At 35.2% G+C, this 22,091-nt stretch overlaps 1 protein-coding gene across 1 annotated transcript in view; it reads right to left on the minus strand.

Annotated features, from left to right (window-relative positions):
- Positions 1–22,091, minus strand: part of GOLPH3L (golgi phosphoprotein 3 like) — a 46,900-nt gene that overhangs the window by 16,401 nt on the left and 8,408 nt on the right. The window contains exons 3-4 of the mRNA XM_005677661.3: positions 7,345–7,476; positions 4,822–4,936 (exon numbers count right to left, since the gene is read on the minus strand). Coding sequence (XP_005677718.1) covers positions 4,822–4,936; positions 7,345–7,476 — 247 coding nt within the window. The remainder of the gene's footprint in view (positions 1–4,821; positions 4,937–7,344; positions 7,477–22,091) is intronic.

The following is a 22,091-nucleotide window of genomic DNA, read 5'->3' on the forward strand; positions in this document are numbered from 1 at the left end:
ATTATTAAAAAGATAAAAAATAACAAGTGTTCAGGGAACTCTGCTCAATGTTACCTGTTAGGCTGGATGGAAGGGGAGACTGGGGGAGAACAGATACATGTATATGTTTGGCTGAGTCCCGCTGGCTACCTGAAACTATCACAACATTATTAATCGGCTATACTCCAATATATAATAAAAAGTATTTTAAAAAGATAGGGACTTCCGAGGTGGTCCAGTAGCTAAGACTCCACCCTCCCAATGCAGAGGACCCAAATTTGGTCCCTGGTTGGGAAATTAGATGCCTCATGCTGCAGTTAAGATCCTGCATGCTGCAACTAAGACCCAGTGCAGCCAAATTAGTAAATAAATAAAAATAAATACCTGAATATTTTAAAAATTAAAAAAAAATGTTGGCAAGGACATAGAGAAAAGGGAACCCTCATGCACTGTTGGTGAGAATGTAAATTGGTGCAGTCACTATAGAAAACAGTATAGAAGTTTATCAAAAAATTAAAATGATAACTACCATATAATTTAGTAATTCTACTTCTCAGAATTTTTCCAAAGGAAATGAAAACACTAATTTGAAATGCTGCAGTGAACTACCCATGTTCACTGCAGCATTATTTACAATAGCTAAGACATGGAAGCAACTTAAATATCAATTATGGATGAACAGGTAAAGAAAATGTGGTATACACACACACAAACATACACATACACACACACATATACATACATTGGAATACTAATAAGCCATAAAAAGAGGAAATCTTGCCATTCATAACAACATGGATGGGCCTTGAGGGCATTATGCTAAGTGAAATAAGTCAGACAGAGAAAGACAAATACTGTATGATCTCACTTGTATCTGGAATCTAAAACAAAACCAAAAAATTCCAAAATTTTAGGTACACAGAACAGATTGGTAGTTGCTAAGGATGGAAAGGGGAAGAATGCCACAATGTGTGAAGATCAAAAAACACAAAATTTCAGTTGTAAAATAAATAAATCCTGAGGATGTAATATATAGCATGGTAACTATAGTTACTAACATTGTATTATATATTTGAAAGTTGCTAAGAAAACAGACTTTCAAATGGGCTTCCCAGACGGCACTAGTGTTAAAGAACCTGCCGGCCAATGCAGGAGACATAAGCAACGCGCGTTTGATCCTTGGGTTGGGAGGATCCCCTGGAGCAGGGCATGGCAATCCACTCCAGTATTCTTGCCTGGAAAATCCATTGACAGAGGAGCCTGGTGGGCTACATACAGTCCACAGGGTCGCACAGAGTTGGACACAACTGAAGCGACAAAGCACTCAAAGCACTCAAGAAAACAGATCTTAAGAGTTCTCATCACAAGAAAAAAAAGCTATTTGTGATGATGGATGCTAACTAGACTTATTGTGGTAATTATTTCACAACACACACAAATAGTAAATCAACATGATGTACATCTGAAACTAATATAACATTTATGCCAATTATATTTCAATAAAAATCAAACAATGTATCAATAATGCATCATTTAATATAATTAAAAAAAAACCCACATACAAAAACAAACACCCTTTCATTATAAAAACTTCTAGGAAACTAGGAATAAAAAAAAAAAATTCCTCAATATGATAAAGAGTATTCAGGAAAGCCTTACAGTTTATCTCTGTCTGCAGATGACATGATCCTATACATAGAAAATCTCCCCAAATACACAAAAAGCAACTAGAACTAACAGACTCGACTAAGTTGCTGGGTACAAGATGAAAACACAAAAATCAGTTGTTTCTGTATATCAGAAATGAATAATCTGAAAATGAAATTAAGAAAGCAATCCCATTTATAACAGTGTGTAAGAAAATTAAATATTTAGGAATAAGTCTAACCAGTGAGGTTAAAGATTTGTACACTGGAAACTATAAAACTGATGAAAGAAAATTAAAGAAGACCTAAATAATGGAAAGACAGCCTAAGTCTCTTTTAATGGACAGGAAGATTTAACACTGTTAAAATGGCAATAACCACCCAAAAAGATCTACAGGTTCAACCCAATCCCTATAAAATTCTAACAGCCTTTTCCACAGAAGTGGAAAAGTTGATCCTCAAATTCATACAGAATTGCACAAGACCCAGAACTGCCAAACAACTTTGAAAAAGAAGGATAAAATTAGTGGATTCATACTTTTTCAACTTCAGAACTTACTACAAAGCTACAGTAAGTAAAACAGTATGGACAAACATACAGGTTAATACAACAGAATAGAGTCCAGAAATAAACCTTTGCAGATATGGTCAACTGATTTTCAACAAGACTTCCAAGCCCATTCAAGGGGGAAAGAATAGTATTTTTAACAAATGGTTCTGGGAAACTGCATATCCACATGCAAAAGAATTAAGTTGAACCTTTATATCATATTCGAAAATTAAGTAAAAATGGATCAAAGAACCAATTTAAGAACTAAAACTGTAAAACTCTTAGAAGAAAGCATTGGGAAAATCGTTATGACATTAGATTTGGCAAAGATTTCAGTGATATGACACCAAAAGTCAGGCAACAAATAAACTGGACTTCATCAAAATTAAGAACTTTTGTGCATCAAGAGTTACTCTTAATAAAGTGAATAGATAACTGATAGAATGAGAGAAAATATTTACAAATCATACATTTGATAAGGGATTACTGTTGAGACTATAGAAAGAGCTTGAAAACTCAAAAACAACAGAAGCCAACTGAAATATGGGCAAAGACCTGAATAGACATTTCTTCAAAGAAGATACATAAATCATCCATGAAAAGATGCTCAACATCATTAATCATTAGGGAAATGAAAATCAAAACCACAATGAGATACTGCTTTGTATCTACTAGAATGGCTATAATTATAAACAAAACAAGAGCTAATGAGGATGTAGAGAAACGAAACTTACCATGGCTGGTAAGAATGTCAAAGACTGCAGCTTCTGTAGAAAACAGTTTGGTGGTTTCTCAAACTATTGAACTATCACATGACCCAATAATTCTACTCCAAGATATACATCCAAAAGAATGGAAAGCAGTGACTTTATCAGATATATGCAAGGTTCACAGCAGCATTACCCACAATAGCCAACAGATGGAAATACCCAAGTGTTCATTAACAGATGAAATTAACAAAAGGTGGTATATCACATACAAAAGAATATTACACAACCATAAAAATGAATGAGATTTTGATGTAAGCTGTAAGATGAATGGACCTTGAAAAAATGCTTAGCTTTCAAGTAAGTCAGGCATAGAAGGACAAACACTGTATGATTCCACTTATATGAGTTACTTAGATCAGGTAAATTCATAGAGACAGAAGGTAAATAAGAAGTTGCCAGGGAATGAAGAGAGGGAGGAAGAGGGATATCTGGATGATGAGAAAGCTTTGAGTGTAGAGAGAAGTAACAGTTATATAACACTGTGTTTTTAATGTCACTGAATTATACACTTATGATTAAGATAATAAATATGTGTATTTTACCACAATAAAGTTAACTATACACCCCCGAAATGAAAATGTGTCCACACAAAAACTTGTCATGAATGTTCACGTTAGTCAAAAAGAGGAAATAATTCAAATGTCCATCAACTGATAAATAAATAACTAAAGTAGTATAACCATCCAATGAAAGACTACTTGGAAATAAAGAGCCAAATTAAAACTGGGGAAATTTGTGACTTCACTGGCTATCCAATGGTTAAGATTCTGTGCTTCCACTGCAAGCGGCAAGGTTTGATCCCTGGTTGGGGAACTAAGATTCCACATGCCACGTGGTGCAGCCAAAATGAACAAAAAAAACAAAAAACCTAGGCAAATTCTAACAAGATTGGTGAATCATATCAATTTCAGTACTCTGATTATCATACACTAAAAATTTGAGAAATTTTACCAGTGGGGGATTCTAGACAAAACATATAAAGGGATCTCTCTGTATTAATTCTTACAACTGCATGTCAATATATTGGGTTGGCCAAAAAGTTCCTTTGAGTGTTTCTGTAAGATGTTATGGAAGAAACAGAATGAACTTTTTAACCAACTCAATACAAATGTCTCAATAAAAACTTCAGTTAGAAAAAACTGCTCCAGAAGGTGACACTGGCTATGACCTCAAAGTGCCTTGCGGAAGATTCTCCTATAATTTTATGCCACAGGCTTAGTTATTCATATTAAAGTTTTTGAACTTGCCTTTGAGGAAAAAAGGAATGAAGTGCTGATACATGCCACAACATGGATGAACCTTGAAAATATTATCCTTGGAAGTCAGTCACAAAAAACCAAAAGTTGTATGGTTTCGTTTATATGAAATATCCAGAATAGGCAAATCTACAGAGATAGAACGTAGATTAGTGGTTGTCGGAGCTGGGCAGGAGGGCTGGGAAACATGGGGAAAACCGCTAGTGAGCATAGGGTTTATTTTGGGGATGATGAAAATGTTCTAAACTTAGGTTGTGATGATGGTTGCACAACTGTGTGAATATACTAAAATCCATTTAATTGTATACTTTTAATGGGTCAACTGTATGATGACCCTGTATGTGAATTATACAACAACTGTATGTGAATTATACATTAGCACAGATGTTAAAAAAATTTCTTGTGAGCTTATGAGGTGTACAGAGGTAAGGTGAAGCTTTGGAAAACTTTATGTATTGATTAATCATGCCTTTTTTGGTCCCTCATTAGTACAGTTTAAAAGCGAAATATATACATTTTACTCAGCACCCTGAATTTCTATACTTCTTCTCCCAACCTTAAGAGTAGGGTAAAGATTATAAAATGTGGGATATTTTAAAAATCATTCTGCATCATCTTACCGGTGAGTAGCTCTATCCATGTTTGGACAGTTTCTGTGGGTTCAGTTGCTTTGATGTGTTTGAGAGTTTCATCCAGTAAAACATCACCCGTTGGGCTGTCTGACTTTAGCAGTACCTTTCAGAAAAGAAGAAACAAGAGACTCTGGTTCATCTATTTCATTCAAATTAAAATCAGTGAATATGTTATATATATGAAGTGAAGTGAAGTCACTCAGTCATGTCCGACTCTTTGCAACCCCATGGACTGTAGCCATGGGATTTTCCAGGCAAGAATACTGGAGTGGGTTGCCATTTCCTTCTCCAGGGGATCTTCCCGACCCAGGGACCGAATCTGGGTCTCCAGTATTGTAGGCAGACGCTTTACCATCTGAGCTACGGGTTAAATGTCATAGGAAAAGCAAAGCAGCATAACATATTGTCTCTGTTTCCTCAAGAAATTTAAAATCTAGTATGGACAGATAAAAATAACATTTGAACTGGGTTCCAGTGGCAAACGATATAAATGGTAATGGAGAAAAACAGATTCAATAATAACTCTTTGAGCCTGGAAAACCAACTTGTGAAACAATTAGTAAAGATAGGAAACTCAGGTAAAGGTGATGAAGCTTGGTTTTAACTGATATGGGATAGCCAAGTTGAAATGTCTGGACAATAATTAACTATGTCCCTGGAGGTGGAAAAAGAAGACAGGTCTAGTAATTTGAAAATTAATAACATAAGGGTGACAGATGAAGCTGTAAAGGTAAATGATATCTCTAAAAGGATACAAGGTGATATAAATTGAGATTTAGATATTAAGGAATGGAGAAGTAAATGAAATAGGGTACCGCTAGAGAAGCAAGAGGATGTAATATAACAAAAGTCAAGAAGAGAGGAAATTTCAAATAGGAGGTAGTCAAAAGTGTCAAACACCACATATAGGTTAAAAAAGAAAAATAAATTGAAGACTGAAAATTAGCTGGTGACACCTAAGAAGGTAGTTTCACTAGAGTGCTAAGTATGACAGTGAAGTTGTGAGTGGAAAAAACAAGTAATAAGAAAATGGAGAGAGTCGTATAACTCATGCTAGAGAGGACTTGCAAAATAATTGGAAGGAGGGAAACGGAATGGTTAACTCTGAGATTGACCAGAGTTAAGACTGCATCTGACCCACATGTTTACCTCCTCATTATATAATACTGTTTCATAATATTATAGCTATAGATAAATACAGAAAAATAATCAACACCATCTTAGATCTGACTTTTCTGCATAAAAAGGGAAGACAAAACCATGAACTTCTTACAACTCTTTAGACCAAGGATACTTAGATTTCTCTCTCTGCTACAGGATAATTAAACCTGTTAGACAATAAACTGTGGAAAATTCTGAAAGAGATGGGAATACCAGACCACCTGACCTGCCTCTTGAGAAATCTGTATGCAGGTCAGGAAGCAACAGTTAGAACTGGACATGGAACAACAGACTGGTTCCAAATAGGAAAAGGAGTACATCAAGGTTGTATATTGTCACCCTGCTTATTTAACTTATATGCAGAGTACATCATGAGAAACGCTGGACTGGAAGAAACACAAGCTGGAATCAAGATTGCCGGGAGAAATATCAATAACCTCAGATATGCAGATGACACCACCCTTATGGCAGAAAGTGAAGAGGAACTCAAAAGCCTCTTGATGAAAGTGAAAGAGGAGAGTGAAAAAGTTGGCTTAAAGCTCAACATTCAGAAAATGAAGATCACGGCATCCAGTCTCATCACTTCATGGGAAATAGATGGGGAAAGAGTGGAAACAGTGTCAGACTTTGTTTTTCTGGGCTCTAAAATCACTGCAGATGGTGACTGCAGCCATGAAATTAAAAGACGCTTACTCCTTGGAAGAAAAGTTATGACCAACCTAGATAGCATATTCAAAAGCAGAGACATTACTTTGCCAACTAAGGTCCATCTAGTCAAGGCTATGGTTTTTCCTGTGGTCATGTATGGATGTGAGAGCTGGACTGTGAAGAAGGCCGAGTGCCGAAGAATTGATGCTTTTGAACTGTGGTGTTGGAGGAGACTCTTGAGAGTCCCTTGGACTGCAAGGAGATCCAACCAGTCCATTCTGAAGGAGATCAGCCCTGGGATTTCTTTGGAAGGAATGATGCTAAAGCTGAAACTCCAGTACTTTGGCCACCTCATGCGAAGAGTTGACTCACTGGAAAAGATTCTGATGCTGGGAGGGATTAGGGGCAGGAGGAAAAGGGGATGACAGAGGATGAGATGGCTGGATGGCATCACGGACTTGATGGACTTGAGTCTGAGTGAACTCCGGGAGTTGGTGATGGACAGGGAGGCCTGGTGTGCTGCGATTCATGGGGTCACAAAGAGTTGGACACGACTGAGTGACGGAACTGAACTGAACTAACAATGGGACAACTGAATAAGTGATATTTTTATTGTCTGGCGTCTCAAATCTTCCTATTCTTCCAAAATGGACTGTTGGTATCTGCCCTTTCATAAGAGGATATTCATGGAGGATGCTCTACCTTTCTGTCTAGTAGTCGCTTCTTACGCATGGTTGGGGGTTCTAGATAGATTCGACCTCGCATGGCCAGCTCTATCAGGATGCCACCTCGCAGGCCAGATGATATGCAGTCATTCCAGAAAGATGTGTAACCCTAGGAAAGGGGAAAAGAGAAAAGAAAGAACGTTCTGAAAGGGGTATGGACTTGCAGCAAGCACCCAAAGAATGTTCCATTTTGTTCTGTGATTCCTTTCACATCACATTACATGAACTCAAGGCAAAATACAGAATAAATGAAAAAAAAAAGTCTCTTTAACTTCCTTAATCCACCCCTCCCCCCAAAGTATGACTTTCTAACTTCAAGCTCTTTGTGAATTTCTATGGTTGAGCTGTTAATAACTGGCATGCCAAATTTCAACTTTTGAGAAAAATTTTGGTTTCTTTGCTTTCATGACATTCTAAATTTCACAGTGGGATACAAATAAGTAGAAAGATGTATATTGTTTGAGTTTTTTTACCTCCAAGGTATGTATTAGTTGCAGGCTATTTTGATGGATGGTGTAGTAGAAACCCACCTCTCCCATTGACTAGTTAAATGCCTTGGTATGTTACTTAACCTTTCTCAAGTGCAATGTCCTCATCTGTAAAACAAGGGCACCAATGTCTATATAAGTTTATTTTGAAGAATAAGATACATATTATCAATATAAGAAACCATTTAGTATAATACCTGGCATATTGTACGCACTTACATGTTAGTTTCCCTTCCTGAGGAACTACAGGGAACACAAAGATATACAATTAATAGCCACTATCTTAAGGATCTGAAAATGTAGCTGGAAAGACCTGAAAACTTGAGGGAAGCTTTCTGTGACAATATAAAATTTAAATAAGGGCTCAACTGAAAAACGGAGTACAAGAAACAGGTATAAATTACTATAGAAAGCCTGGTTTAGATGATACTTTTTCAAATTATAAATTACTTTTGGGCTAGAGCAGTCAGGAACTCTTATGGGACCTGAGCTGGGATTTGAAGAATAGGTTGGATTTAGCAGAGAGTGAGGGTTTTCCAGATGAAGGAAGTCATTCAAATTCTACCTATTCTTCCAACAGGCATTTTAAGCAAAAGCATTAAGGAAGGAGACCTCAAATATGTTTAGAGATTTAACTCAAGGATTTAAAGAGAACTCATGAGATCAAGTTGGTCGGGCTAGGCTGTAGAAAGCCTTGAAGCTTTGAACTTTTTACTGAAAGGCAATATTGAATTCTGAAGGTTCTAAGCAAGGAGTTGTGATTAACACAAGGAAGACCTATCAGTTTTGAACTGTGTAACACATTTTAGCTATCTTTGGGTGTAGCTTTCCCTCTCACTGGAGAGAGGATGGGTGTGATATTGGCAGATTCTAGCATGGCTTTCAAGCATGGACAAGACTAAGTCACTATTCTTAACAGTAATGTCTAATATATATTGAACACCTAACTGTTGTAGATTTGTGCTAAGCTTCTTTGCATGCATTATATGATTACATCTTCACAACAATCCTGTAAGGGAGGTTCTACTATTACCCACATGTTAAAGATGAGGAAACTAAGGCTTATGGAGGTTATGTAACATGACAGGTGTGGATTCAATCCTTGGTAGGAAACTAAGATCCTGCATGCCAAATGGTGTGGCCAAAAGACATCCAGTTTTCCTCTTTATTGATTTAGAAGTGATACATTCACTTTTCTTTAGGAAGTTATCTTTGAAATTTTAACATGCATGATAATTTAAAATTAATATACTATTAAAACAAATCAATATATTAATCTCTCCTAATTGGCCAATATTGTATCTTTTACTTCACAAATTAGACATCATTATTTTATACAGGTAGCACTTGTTTAGATTTACTCAGATGCTTACCAAATTCTTTGCTCACCATTTCTTCTTGCATCTCAGATCTCCTTTCTGGTACCATTTTCCTTCTTCCTAAAGTAGAATTTCCTTAAGTAAAAGTCTGTTGAAGGCAAATTCTATTTTGTTGATCTGAAATGTCTTCATTTTACCATTGTTTTAAAAATATTGTTTTTCTGGATATAAAATTCTAGATTGATAGTTTTGTCTTTATCATATTGAAGATATTATGCCCTCCTCTTCTAGTTTCCATTGTTGCAGTGAGAAATCGATCATTCTTATTGATTGTGGTAGGTGGCTTGTCTTTTTTCTTTGGTCCTTTCAGATTTTCTCTTTTGGTGTTTTTCCATTTGACTACAACATAAGTGTGTGTGAATTTATGTAACCTGTTTGGTATACACTTCCTGTATCTGTAGGCTCATTTATTACTTCTCAAAAAATGTCAACTCTTATTTCTAAGAATTTTGGCTTTCCTCTATTCCCTTAATTCTTTCAATTTTTCTTATTCTAACCTCCATGCCTTTTAACGTCTCCTATATATTTTCCATTTCCATTGTCTCTATATTGCTTTTTCAAGAGTTCATATCTGACTTCAAATTTATTCTCCATCTATATTTAATATGTTAAACTAACCCCGAGAAAGTGTTAGTCGCTCAGTCGTCTCCAACTCTTTGCAACCCCATGGACTATAGCCCTCCAGGCTCTTCTGTCCATGGAATTCTCCAGGCAAGAATTTTGGAGTGAGTAGCTATTCCCTTCTCCAGGGGATCTTCCTGACCCAGGGATCGAACCTGGGTCTCCTGCACTGCAGGCAGATTCTTTACCATCAGACCCACTACTTTACATCTCTTAAAGTTCCATTTATTTTTCACATTTACCTGGTCATTTGTGATCATTTCTTCTTTTGTGATTCATTTTGTGTTCATTTTATGATTCTTTTATTTCTTTAAAAAATCATAGACATTTCACATTGTTTGATCATTTTAATATCTAAGGTCCTTGAATGAACCATTGTTACTTCTGCTGATTCTTTCTCATGGGTGTATTTTTCTTTGTACGTTTGATGACATTTGATTAAGAGGCCCATATTTAATTTTTTATAAACCTATGAGATTTTGGAGGCCTAAACTTAGGATGTATTCCTTTACCTTTTTTTGACCACAATATGTGGCACATGGGATCTTCCCTGATTAGGGATCAGATCTGTGCCCCCTGCATTGGGAGCTTAGAGTCTCAGCTACTGGATCACCAGGGAAGTCCCTGAGGATGTCTTCCTTTAGAGAAGATCTGCATTTGCTTCTGCTGTGAGTAAGGCATGGTGGGACTGGGAGACTACCAAGAATACAGTTCTGGCAGGGTGGGGGGCAGGGGAGCACACCATATGACTTGTGAGATCTTAGTTCCCTGACCAGGGATCAAACGTGGATCCCTGGAAATGGAAATACCAAGTCCTATAAACTGGACAACCAGTGAATTCCTCCAACAATACATTAAAAAAATTAAGCTTTACCACTACACTGCAGAACTAGAGGTCTTCTAATTCCATTTTCCCCATAACCTTCAAGCTCAAATAAATTATATAACTCCCTTCCCCTCTTCTCCTCCCAGTCAAATCCAAATTTCTTAGTGAAAGTAGTAGTGAAAGTGTTAGTCACTTAGTTTTGTCCAACTTTTTTTGACTCCATGGACAGTAGCCCACCAAGCTCCTCTGTTCATGAAATTCTCCAGGCAAGAATACTGCAGTGGGTTGCCATTCCCTTCTCCAGGGAATCTTCCCTACCCAGCGATTGAACCTGGGTCTCCCTTATTGCACTTAAATCAGGAGGCTGCTTACTTGTTTCTCTCTGGCGTATTTTCCCTAGAACACTCTTCTCCAGCTTTCTGGAACAATTTTAAGTACTCTTAATGCACCTTTTTTGCCTACTGGCCTTTGCACACACAGTTCTGTCTAGAAGAAACAAAACTCTTCTTTACTTAGCTCTTCCTTGTTCTTAAGGATTGAGTACAAGGGTCACATCTTCCACATAACCTTCTCCAACATTATCTTTTCCTCCACTCCACCCTCTGGGTTAGGTTCCTCACCTGGGTGTGTGTGTGTGGGTCTACTTCTCCTCTATCATTTATTATTTCATATTGTAATCAACTGCTTATCCTCAGTAGAATATAAATTTATTATATATTCTATATAAGGAGAGAATATATGACAGTATTTCTCAATAAATATTTCTGGAAAGCACAAATTTATGATTTAAAGTAAATATGTTAACTTGGTAAAAGCTCAGCCTGAACTATAAGCATTCCTAGATTTACCCAAATTTCCTGAGGGTCTGATCTTAGACTCAAAGGTGGGATTAGTTCTCTTCACTGCTTGCCTCATGGCTACTTCAAGAGTAATCTTTATAACTCCTCTTTAAGGAGGGAGTAAGCCTACCCACCACCCCCCACTCCTGAGTAATACTTGGCTTTATAGAAGTTAGCTGCCTAGCTAAGGTTAAACTATAACTTTACTTTAGAATATATAATTTACTTAGGTATAACTTTAATCCTGTTGACTATGAAGCTCAACAGGTGTACAAACATTTCAACCAGTAATATAGCAATTAGAGGAAAGTTTTCCTTGGTTTTTCATTTCTACCTGACCATATAACTTCTGTTTCAGTAACAACGATATCAGATTGTCAACAGAACTATAAATGAGAAGTGCTGCAAATGAAGAAACAATGGCCAGGATGTACAAACTGTGTGTTTTTCAATAGCACCCTTTCCCAACATAGTATCTCACACTATATAAAACTCTTCAAATCAGTTTTTTAACTTTTTATTGAATCATGTCATAGTAGTAAAAAAGTATAAGAATATACATGAAGACTTTAAAATACAGTTACAACTCTGAAGTCCATTTCCCTCTAAATTTATCTAGCTGTCTTGGTAAATTCTCAAGCCATGTATAATGAAGATTCCGTGTTAAAGGGTCAGTGCTTTAGTATGCAGGATGATCTAGCATATGCATACTGAAGTTTACCATTCAATCATTACATTTAATTACCAAAGGCTATATACATGAGGGAAGAAAGAAGAATTTTAGAATCTACTGAGAAACCAAAATTGCACACTGCTTCATGATTGACAGAAAATACTGGAGGACTGGCAGAATGAGATCTTTGAATAGCAGACTTTGTCTTGATTATAAATGTAATACATAATTGTCAAAAAAAGAAGAGATATTTTAGAAATGTATAATTTAGAAAGTAGAAGTCTCGTAATCTTATCACTTCCACATAACAGTTTAGTGGATATTTTCTAGACTTCATACGCATAATGTATTGTATTATACGTTTGCTAATATTACATACAGAAATATGATTATACTGAGTGGCAACTTTCCACTTAGGCATTATTTTGGATATCTTTCCACATCACTAAACACACAGCTACCTCAACCATTGTTACGGGCATAGTACTGCATTTTAGATACACTATAGTTTATCTATTCAAGTCCTTATTGATGTATGTTTGGGTTGCTTACAGTTTTTTGCCATTATTAAAAAATGCTGTAAAGAAATATTCATTTGTATGTGTGCTTCTGTTGAATAAATTCTTAGAAGAAATTTTTGAATCAAAGATTATACATATTGAAACTTTTGATAATGCTATTTTATTCTTGTAAAAGTTTGGGCAATAAGATTTCAATAAATTCTGAGAATCAACACCTTTGCGCTGAATTTCCACTTAGTCAAGTGTTCATTGTTCAAACCTCTTTAAAGACACACCTTAAGACAACTCTGAAGGTTAAAGATTTTAAAGTTGCCTCCTTGGGGTAAAAAGAGGAAAGAAACCAAAGAAGCGTAAAGCATCATTAAAAGGAGCTTTAAAAAATGTTAGAAAATCCTTAAAGTTGAATGAAAAACAGGCAAATATACAATTTCATATTCAAGATTATCAGTTACATAAAATACTGTCTACTTTAAAAGGTGGTTTTCTAATTTTTCCAAATTAAAAAAATATTAGGAAAAAAATCTCAGAAAAAAATCTTTCTCTCCCCCCAATCTGAAGATTCAACATTAAAATTGCTTTCCGTTACAGAAGGAATTTTGCTGTGTCTTCCTGAAGCCTTTCCTACATGCCCAATTCCAAAGGCCAATGTCTGTAAGATGATCTCTAGGATTACCAAAAATTATACAAGAAAACAAGTTTTACAAGCAAAGTGAATTTTATTTCATTTTTTCCCTCTAAAAATTACTTTAAGAAGAGTTAATCTACTATTTTCCTGTAAAGTACTCTATTAGGGACTTCCCTGGTGGTCCAGTGGTTAAGATTTCGCCTTCTAATACAGGGGGTCCAGGTTCAATCCCCAGTCAGGGAGCTAAGATCCCACATGCCTCATGGCCAAAATCCAAAAACAGAAAGTAGAAGCAATATTGTAACAAATTCAATAAAGGTTTCAAAAATAAAAGTACTCTATTAAATGAATGGCTCCAAGACCTGATCTATTTTCCTCTTTTATAAATTAATGTGATTCATTCTAACTCCAATTAATATTTCTATGTCTACAGAGCCAAAAGAGACATTTTAGAAAAGAGATTAAGCATTACTAAAAGCTCACTTTGCTTAATCATAATGGGGAATAAGGAACTATGATGTTATTGGATGTTATTCTAATTTTTTAACAGATGATTTCAGCATGATTGGGAAGAATGGATTATAAACCTAGAAAAATGGATATAATTTCTCAATAAACTACATGAAGACTATATCCTTTTAGGATTACTCAGAACATTGGGTGGGAAGATGCAAAGCTGATCATAATAATCAGTTTATTAGTTTTCTCAGGGCTGCCAATTGAGGTTTTGTGTGTGTGTGAAAGCCAGGAATCCTAACCACTAGGCAACCCAGGGAACTCCATTTTTTTTTTTTTTTTAAATAAAAGCCACTATCAACAGTTCAGAAAATAAAAACAAATAACACAGTGGTTGCAATAATGGTAAAGAATCCACCTTCCAAAGCAGGAGAAGCAAGAGGCATGGGTTTGATCCCTGAGTTAGGAAGACTCCCTGGAGTAGGAAAAGGCAGCACACTTCAATATTCTTGCCTGAGAAATCCCATGAACAGAGGAGCCTGGTGGGCTTCAGTCCATGGGGCCACAAAGAGTCAGACACGACTGAGCGACTAAGCACAGTCCCTTGTCAGTGAAAAAGAAATCCAAAATAAAAGAAAACTGGTTAGCTTTGAATATTCCTACCTTAGCTTTACACCTCATTCTGACCAGTAAAAATGTCCTTAATTTTTATTCTAAACAATTGAAAAATGATTGTAGCACCAGAAACAGTAACTAACTTATATGCCTTCCTTTTCCCACAATGTTACTCAGCAGTATACATACATTTTAGAAAATACAGAAAGAAAAAAGAATCATATAAAATAAAATAAAAATTGTTCATAACTTCTGTCATCTTATTATTTGCATATATATATATATAACCAGATTTTTCTTTATATATATACTACACATATCTTTTCTAATACCCACCAATTTTCCCATCTGCTTCTTCTCTCACCACAGGTTTGGGGCTTTCCTTCATAGAACATTTGTGTAAATTATGGAACAGAATGTACACACTATAGAAAAGAAAGTGAAGTCGTTCAGTCGTGTCCAACTCTTTGTGACTCTATGGACTGTTGCCTGCCAGGCTCCTCTGTCCATGGGGATTCTCCAGGCAAGAATCACACACTATAAATTTTCATAAAATACTGAGGCACAGAGGTAGAAGAAACTGTGAGAAAATTTCATAACTTTTCCTAACAAGGAATCAATAGAATATAGCCTAAAATGGAACCATGATTTAAGAAAACATGATCCCAACACTCTTTTTAAAACACATTTTTGGGAAATTCCCTGCTGTTCCAGTGGTTAGGACTTGGTGTTCACTGCCAAGGGCCTGGATTTAATCCCTGGTTGGGGAACCTTTAAGATCCCACAAGCTGCATGGCCAAAAACAAACAAAAACGTCAATAATATTACACCTAAAAAATTAACAATTCCTTAATACTATAAACTATTCTGTAAGCCTCCAAATTTTATTAATTGTTTAACACATTTTTTAGGATAACTGGTTTGTTTGAATTAGGAGCCAAACAAAGTCTACACATAGTCTTACGTTTTCCACAAGCTCTTTTTTAACCTTATTTGGGTCTTTTAGTAAATGACATTTATGAAAAGTAAGTGATGAAGAAAAGCAATATTCAAGTTAACCTCAATTTCCTCTTTATGTCAATTTCAAGTAACATGACATCACATTTTTTAAAAATGGAGTAAATCATACTACATGTACTATTTTTAAAGTAAAATGTAATAAACACAATTTTACTGAAATTTAACACAAAGAGAAAATAAAGTGAACCTGAAGGAAATACTGAACTTCAATCATTTTCTTATTACAAGAGATTTTCCTAACAGACTTATTTCTATGGTTAAGAAAACAGATTATTAAGAAGCTGAGTTTTGTTGTTCAAATGTTTCAATTTTAGACAACATCTAATTGACTTCTTATTATAAAAGATAAAGTTAGTATCTCTCCTACACTTTCTCCCATCTTTATTCCTTTACTTCCCAATTTTTAAATTATAAATTTATATGGATACTACTCTTTTATTGATATATAAATTTACATTAGTTTCAGGTATACAACATAATGATGCTATATATATATATACTATATATATATACACACACACACACATTGTGAAAGGATCCTGGCAATAAATCTTCTTAACATCAAACATAGTTAATTACAATTTTTTTCTTGTGATGAGGACTTTTAAGGTTTACTCTCTCAGCAACTTTAATATATACAATACAATATTTTTTATACAATATTATTAATTATAGTTTCATGCTTGAAGATTATATCTCCAGGACTTTAACTGGAATTTTGTACCTTTTTGATTGCCCATAAGACTTAGAAAATGAAGTAACTAAAGACATTGAGAGGTATGATAAATGCAAGGGAATTTAGAGAACCGCAAGGTCACTTTTTGATTTGTAATGGGCTTTGAAAGGAAATGCAGAATTTAACATAAGTTATGGGGATAGTAACACGGCCAGAATATATAAAAAAGAAATGTGGGAATTCTGGGAAGTTGCCTTATAGGAAGTATCAGAAATCTGTTTTCCCACCAAGACACAATTTTATCAGTACAATCTGTCTGATATAACTATTTTCGAACTTGGGAAGCTCTTGAAGGTTTGCAACTTCCAGGGGGAGCCATGGATCACTAATTACAGTTAATTCTAGTCAATTTCAAATTTTAGTTTAGCACAGGCTACCCATCTCCCATCCCCTAATCCCATGGCAGGCAGCCATGCATGTGGCTTATATGCAGCTTATATGTTCCAACTAGGAGCTAGGGTAGGCAATATGGACTCTGCCATCCAAATAACAGGGATCTGCATTCTGATCATGGAAGTGCAGACACAGAGACCATTGTAACCTCCCTTGTTTGTTGCAAGCCCTTCACCTTCTGGCTGAAGTGACTGCCAGGTGATTTAAAGGGTTGATGTCTTTTTCTTCCTCTTTATTTTCTCTTGTCTCCTTTTTGGAGTCAGATACCAAAGACTAGGACATTCAAAAGCAACTACATACACAGGGGAAATTTAAATCAATTAAAAATGAATTAAAGACTGAAGCATAACTCCTGAAAAACAGTAAAACTACAAGAAGAAAACACAGAGGGTAAGCTCTCTCTCCAGGTTTTTTGGACTTGATGCCAAAAGTACAAGCAATGAAAGCAAAAAAATTTAAAAGGGGACTACATCAAATTAAAAAGCCTCTGCACAGCAAAGGAAACCATCAATAAAATGAAAAGGCAACATATGGAATGGGAGAAAATATTTACAAACCATATATCCAATAAGTGATTAACATCCATGGCATACAAATAACTCATGTAACTCAATAGCAAAAAACCATATTGTGCAATTTAAAAATGGGCAAAGAACCTGAATAGACATTTTCCAAAGAAAATACACAAGTGGTCCACAGGCACATGAAAAGGTGCTCAACATCACTAATCATAAGGGAAATACAAATCAAAACCACAAAGAGGGACCTTCCTGGTTGGTTCAGTGGCTGGGATGCCACGCTCCCCGTGCAGGGGATTGGGGTTCGATCCCTGGTCAAGGAGCTAGATCCCACATGCCACAACTAAGAGTTGGCATACAGAAACTAAGGATCATATGTGTTACAACTAAGACTGATGCAGCCAAATAAATTAATTTAAATAAGTTAATTAAAAAAAATGACAATGAGATAACAACTCATACCTGTTAGAATGGCTATTATTAAAAAGATGAGATAACAAATGCTAGCAAGAATGTGGGGAAAAGGGAATTTCTATATACTGTTGGTGGGAATGTAAACTGGCATAGCAACTATGGAAAACAGTGTGGAGGTTTCTCAAAAGAAAGTAGAAACAGGATTACCATACGATCCAGCAATTCCACCTCTGTGTATATATACAAACGAAATAAAACCACTATTGCAAAAAGATATCTGTATTAAACTGCAGCATTTTTCACAACAGCCAAAGTGTGGAAACAATCTAAGCGTCCATCAACAGGTAAATGGATCAAGGAAAAAAATATTACTCAGTCTTAAAAAAAGACAGAAATCCAGTCACTTGTGACAACATGAACGAATCTGGAGGGCATTATGCCCCAGAGATATTTCACCTACAGGTGAAATAAGCCAGAGAAAAAGATAAACACTGCATGGTATCACTGACATGTAAAATTAAAAACAAACAAACTGAGCTCCTAGAAACAGAGAGTAGAAAAGTGGTTGCCAGGGATTGGGAAGTAGGGGGAAGCAGGTAGAGGTTAGTAACAGGGTGCAAACTTTCAGTTACATAATGAATAAGGTTCTGATGTATACCATGGTGACTATATTGACAACACTATATTGCTATCTACTTTTTCTTAAAGTACACTTGATTTACAATTTTATGTTAATTTCAGATATATAACAAAGTGATTTGGTTAGATAGATACAGATATTTCCTTTTTTCTGATTCTTTTCCATTATAGGTTATTACAAGATACTGAATATAGTTCCCTGTGCTATACAGTAAATTCTTATTTATTTTATATATGGTGATGTGTATCTGATGTCACTGTACTGTATAACCAAAATTTGCTAAGAGAATAAATGTTCTCTTGTACACACACACAAAGGCAAATATCCATCAGGTGATGGGTGTGTTAATTAATGTGATGGGGTAATCTTATTGCAATGTATACATACACAAAATCATCATGCTGTATACTTAATTTCATAATTTTTTTCAGTTATACCTAAATAAATCTGAAAAAACAAAACCCAGCAAATCTGATTTCCAGAGTTACCTATCATTACACTCAAATGTCCAATTTTCAGTCAAAAAGTCATAAACAGTTCAGCATCACTCAAAAGAAAGAAAAAAAAAGAAACCCAATAGAAACTGTTCCAGAAAGACCAGATGACAGACCTAGTAAACAATACTTTAAAATAATAGATTCTCAAATAACTAAAGGAAGATGTGTAGAAAGTCAGGAAAATAATGTATGAAGGAAATGGAAATATCAGTAAAAAGAAAACCTAAAAATTAATCAAAAAGGAATTCTAGAGCTAAAAGTATAATTACTGAAATAAAAATTTACTAGAGGGATTCAAAGGAAGATTTGAGCAGGCAGAAAAATTAACACACCTGGAGATAGGACAAACTGAAATTATTGAGTCTGAGGAACAGAAAGAAAAAAGATTGAAGAATAATGAACATATCCCAGGGAATTGTGGAATATCAACAAAAGTGAACCAACATACACACTTTGGGTATACTTTTGCTCTCTGCATGGAGTGCAAAAGGGGCAGAGAGATTATATGAAGAAATACTGGTCTAAAATTTCCCAAGTTTGATAAAAAGGTATGCATATAAACATCCAGAAGCTCAATGAACTCCAAACAGAATGAACTCAAACATATGCACACTGAGGCACAGTAAAATCAAACAGTTGAAAGTCAAAGACAAAGAGAGAATCTTGAATGCAACAGAAGAGAAGCCACTTGTCCCATACAAGAGAGCCTCAATAAGATTATCAACAGATTTCTCATCAGAAACTTCAGAGACCAGAAGGCAATGGGCTAATACATTCAAAATTCAAAAAGGGGGGGAAAAACACCTGTCAACCAAGAATTCTCTATCCAGCAAAATTATCTTTCAAAAATGAAGGAGAAATTAAGAAATTTCCAAATAAACAAAAGCTCAGGGAGTCCCTTTCCACTAGGTCTGCCCTGTAAGAAATTCTAAAGGGTACCCTACAGGTAGAAATGAAAGGACACTGGACAGTAACTCAAAGCAGTATGAAGAAATAAAGATGTCAGTAAAGTAAACACATGGACAATTACAAAAGCTAGTATTATAGTAAAAATGATTTGCAATTCCACTTTTTGTTTTCTACATGATTTAAGAGACTAATACACTTTAAAACATTAGTCTAAAAGCGAGTATTGGTGTACCTTTGGTTTGTTATTCTATATTCTGTTTTGTACATAATTTAAGAGACTAATGCAGCATAATTAGCTTAAGTTTGAGGGCATAAAATATATAAAGATGTAATTTTGTAACATCAATAACTAAAAGGGGTGGGGTGGAGCTGTAGAGAAGCAGTTTCTGTGTGTTAGTTGGCATAAATTCAACTTAAAATGTTATAACATTAGGATGTTAAATGTAATCCCCATGGTAACAAAAAAGAAAACAGTTACAGAATATACAGAAAAGGAAACGAGAATTGAAACATGTCAGTATATATATGCTCAACTTGAACATAAATTTCACAATTTATTGTTCCAGTTTAACTTTGACTCCCATAAAGAGAGGATAATATGTGCTGTGCAGGATCAAGAAAGAGAAAGTGCAAACTTTTTTGAAAACTCTTATTGCTATACTAACAAAATATGAAGAGAGAGACAAAGAGATGAAATGGCTCACATCAAGTTTATAGAAGCAGTGGTCAGAGCCAAAAGTCCAAATTTAAGTGGATGGTTTTTGTCGTAACGTCAATACCAAAAATGTTAAAACAGCATGCATTTGGGTACTGGGGAGCATATATAGAGGCAGGCTCTCAATGAAACAGCTTAAATTATATTTTCCTACTGTTAAAATAGGACTTTGATCTCCCAGTTTATTACCTTTTGAACCAACAGTAAATAATCCTTTGGGATCACTTGACTAGATATTAAAAAAAAAAAAGAGCAAAACAAAAGTTCTTTTTTGGGGGGTAACAGCCTATGTTAAAACCATAAAAGCTGACAAACAAGTCTTTCTGATACACTTGCCCTATTCACAATGGCAATACCAGGGACAAGAGATTTATTGTTCATTTTGTGCAATCAGGAAACTAAAAGACCAGGTTGTGACCTAAATTATAAATTATACTTTTAATCTTTTGATTGTAATAAAATGTTTTTGGACTGAGCAACTTTCAAAGAGGAGCAATTTTCTCCACCTATAGCCATTCATCCACAAGTTATATACTAACTTATTGCAGCTGATTTTGTTTTTAACTTACAGATTGTTCACTGAGATTTTTTTTTTAACCAGCTTAAAAAAAACTGGCACTTCCAATCTCCCATTGCTAATAAATTATAATGAGTAAATTACAACTGATGAAGGATCATTAGTAATTTTTAAAAGATAAGCATTAACATATTTTAGATTTATAATTTAAAATGAAAGTTTTATTCAGTTTATCATTTTTTTATAGGTATGAATGGTGACATTGTTTGAAAGAACATAACTGGTAAAAGTACAAGAATATTGTTAGCAGCACTATTCATAATGGACTCCTGAGTGTCCATTTACTAGTACAATGGCCATATATTCATATAATGAAATACTACACTGTAATGAACTGAATTAAATTATATTCAACAATATGGATAGATTTCAAACGTAATGAACAAAAGAATACATGATAGTATTAACCCCAAAACATAAAGTTTAAAAAACAAGCAAGACGGAAATATATTATTTAGGGATTTATACACGTTAAAACTATAGGGAGATAGAGCAGAGTGTGATTAGGGAAGGGCACAAGATGATGCTTCTAGGATGCTGACAATGTTCTATTGCTGGTGGTTACATGAGTGTTTGTCTTTGGGGACTTCCCTGGTGGTTCAGTGGCTAAGACACTATGCTCCCGATACAGGGAATGCAGGTTCAATCCCTGGTCAGGGAACTAGATCCCATGTCTCAACCAAGGGTACACATGCCGCAACTAAAGACTCCACATGTTGCAATTAAGACAGCCACATGAGTGTTTAATACTACTTGTTAAATTTTACATATGTGTTTTAAACACTTTTTTGGATAGGTTGTATTTTATAATTTTTGAAAAGTTAAACAATAAAGCACACAACTGGATGTCCAACTCTGGTACTTCTTTATAACATCTAAGTTCATTTAAAGGAAATGGGATGCATGTGGTTATTCCAGTTATGGATCACTGAAATTATTTCAAACATGCAACTGATGTTCTTTTTTCCTAGAAACTGTCTCTCTTCACTGACTAACTCTTGCTCATCTTCAGAATCCAGATTAAGACTTATCACCTCCCATAAGTCTTCTCCAATATCTTTTCTCTTTCCCTCTCCCACCTATTATTTTCCATACCTATCCAAGTTAGGTATCTTTCTTCTCTGTTCCCTCAGTACTCAGAACATAGTATGCATATATCTCACTTTAGCGCAACCGTCTGCTGACTTTTCTGACCCCTCTCCTAACTTCTCCAGCCACTCTCAGGTCATAGACTACAAATAATCTCAAAAGCTGGGACTATT

Source organism: Capra hircus, chromosome 3 (genome assembly GCF_001704415.2).
Source record: "Capra hircus breed San Clemente chromosome 3, ASM170441v1, whole genome shotgun sequence".
Lineage (NCBI taxonomy): Eukaryota > Metazoa > Chordata > Mammalia > Artiodactyla > Bovidae > Capra > Capra hircus.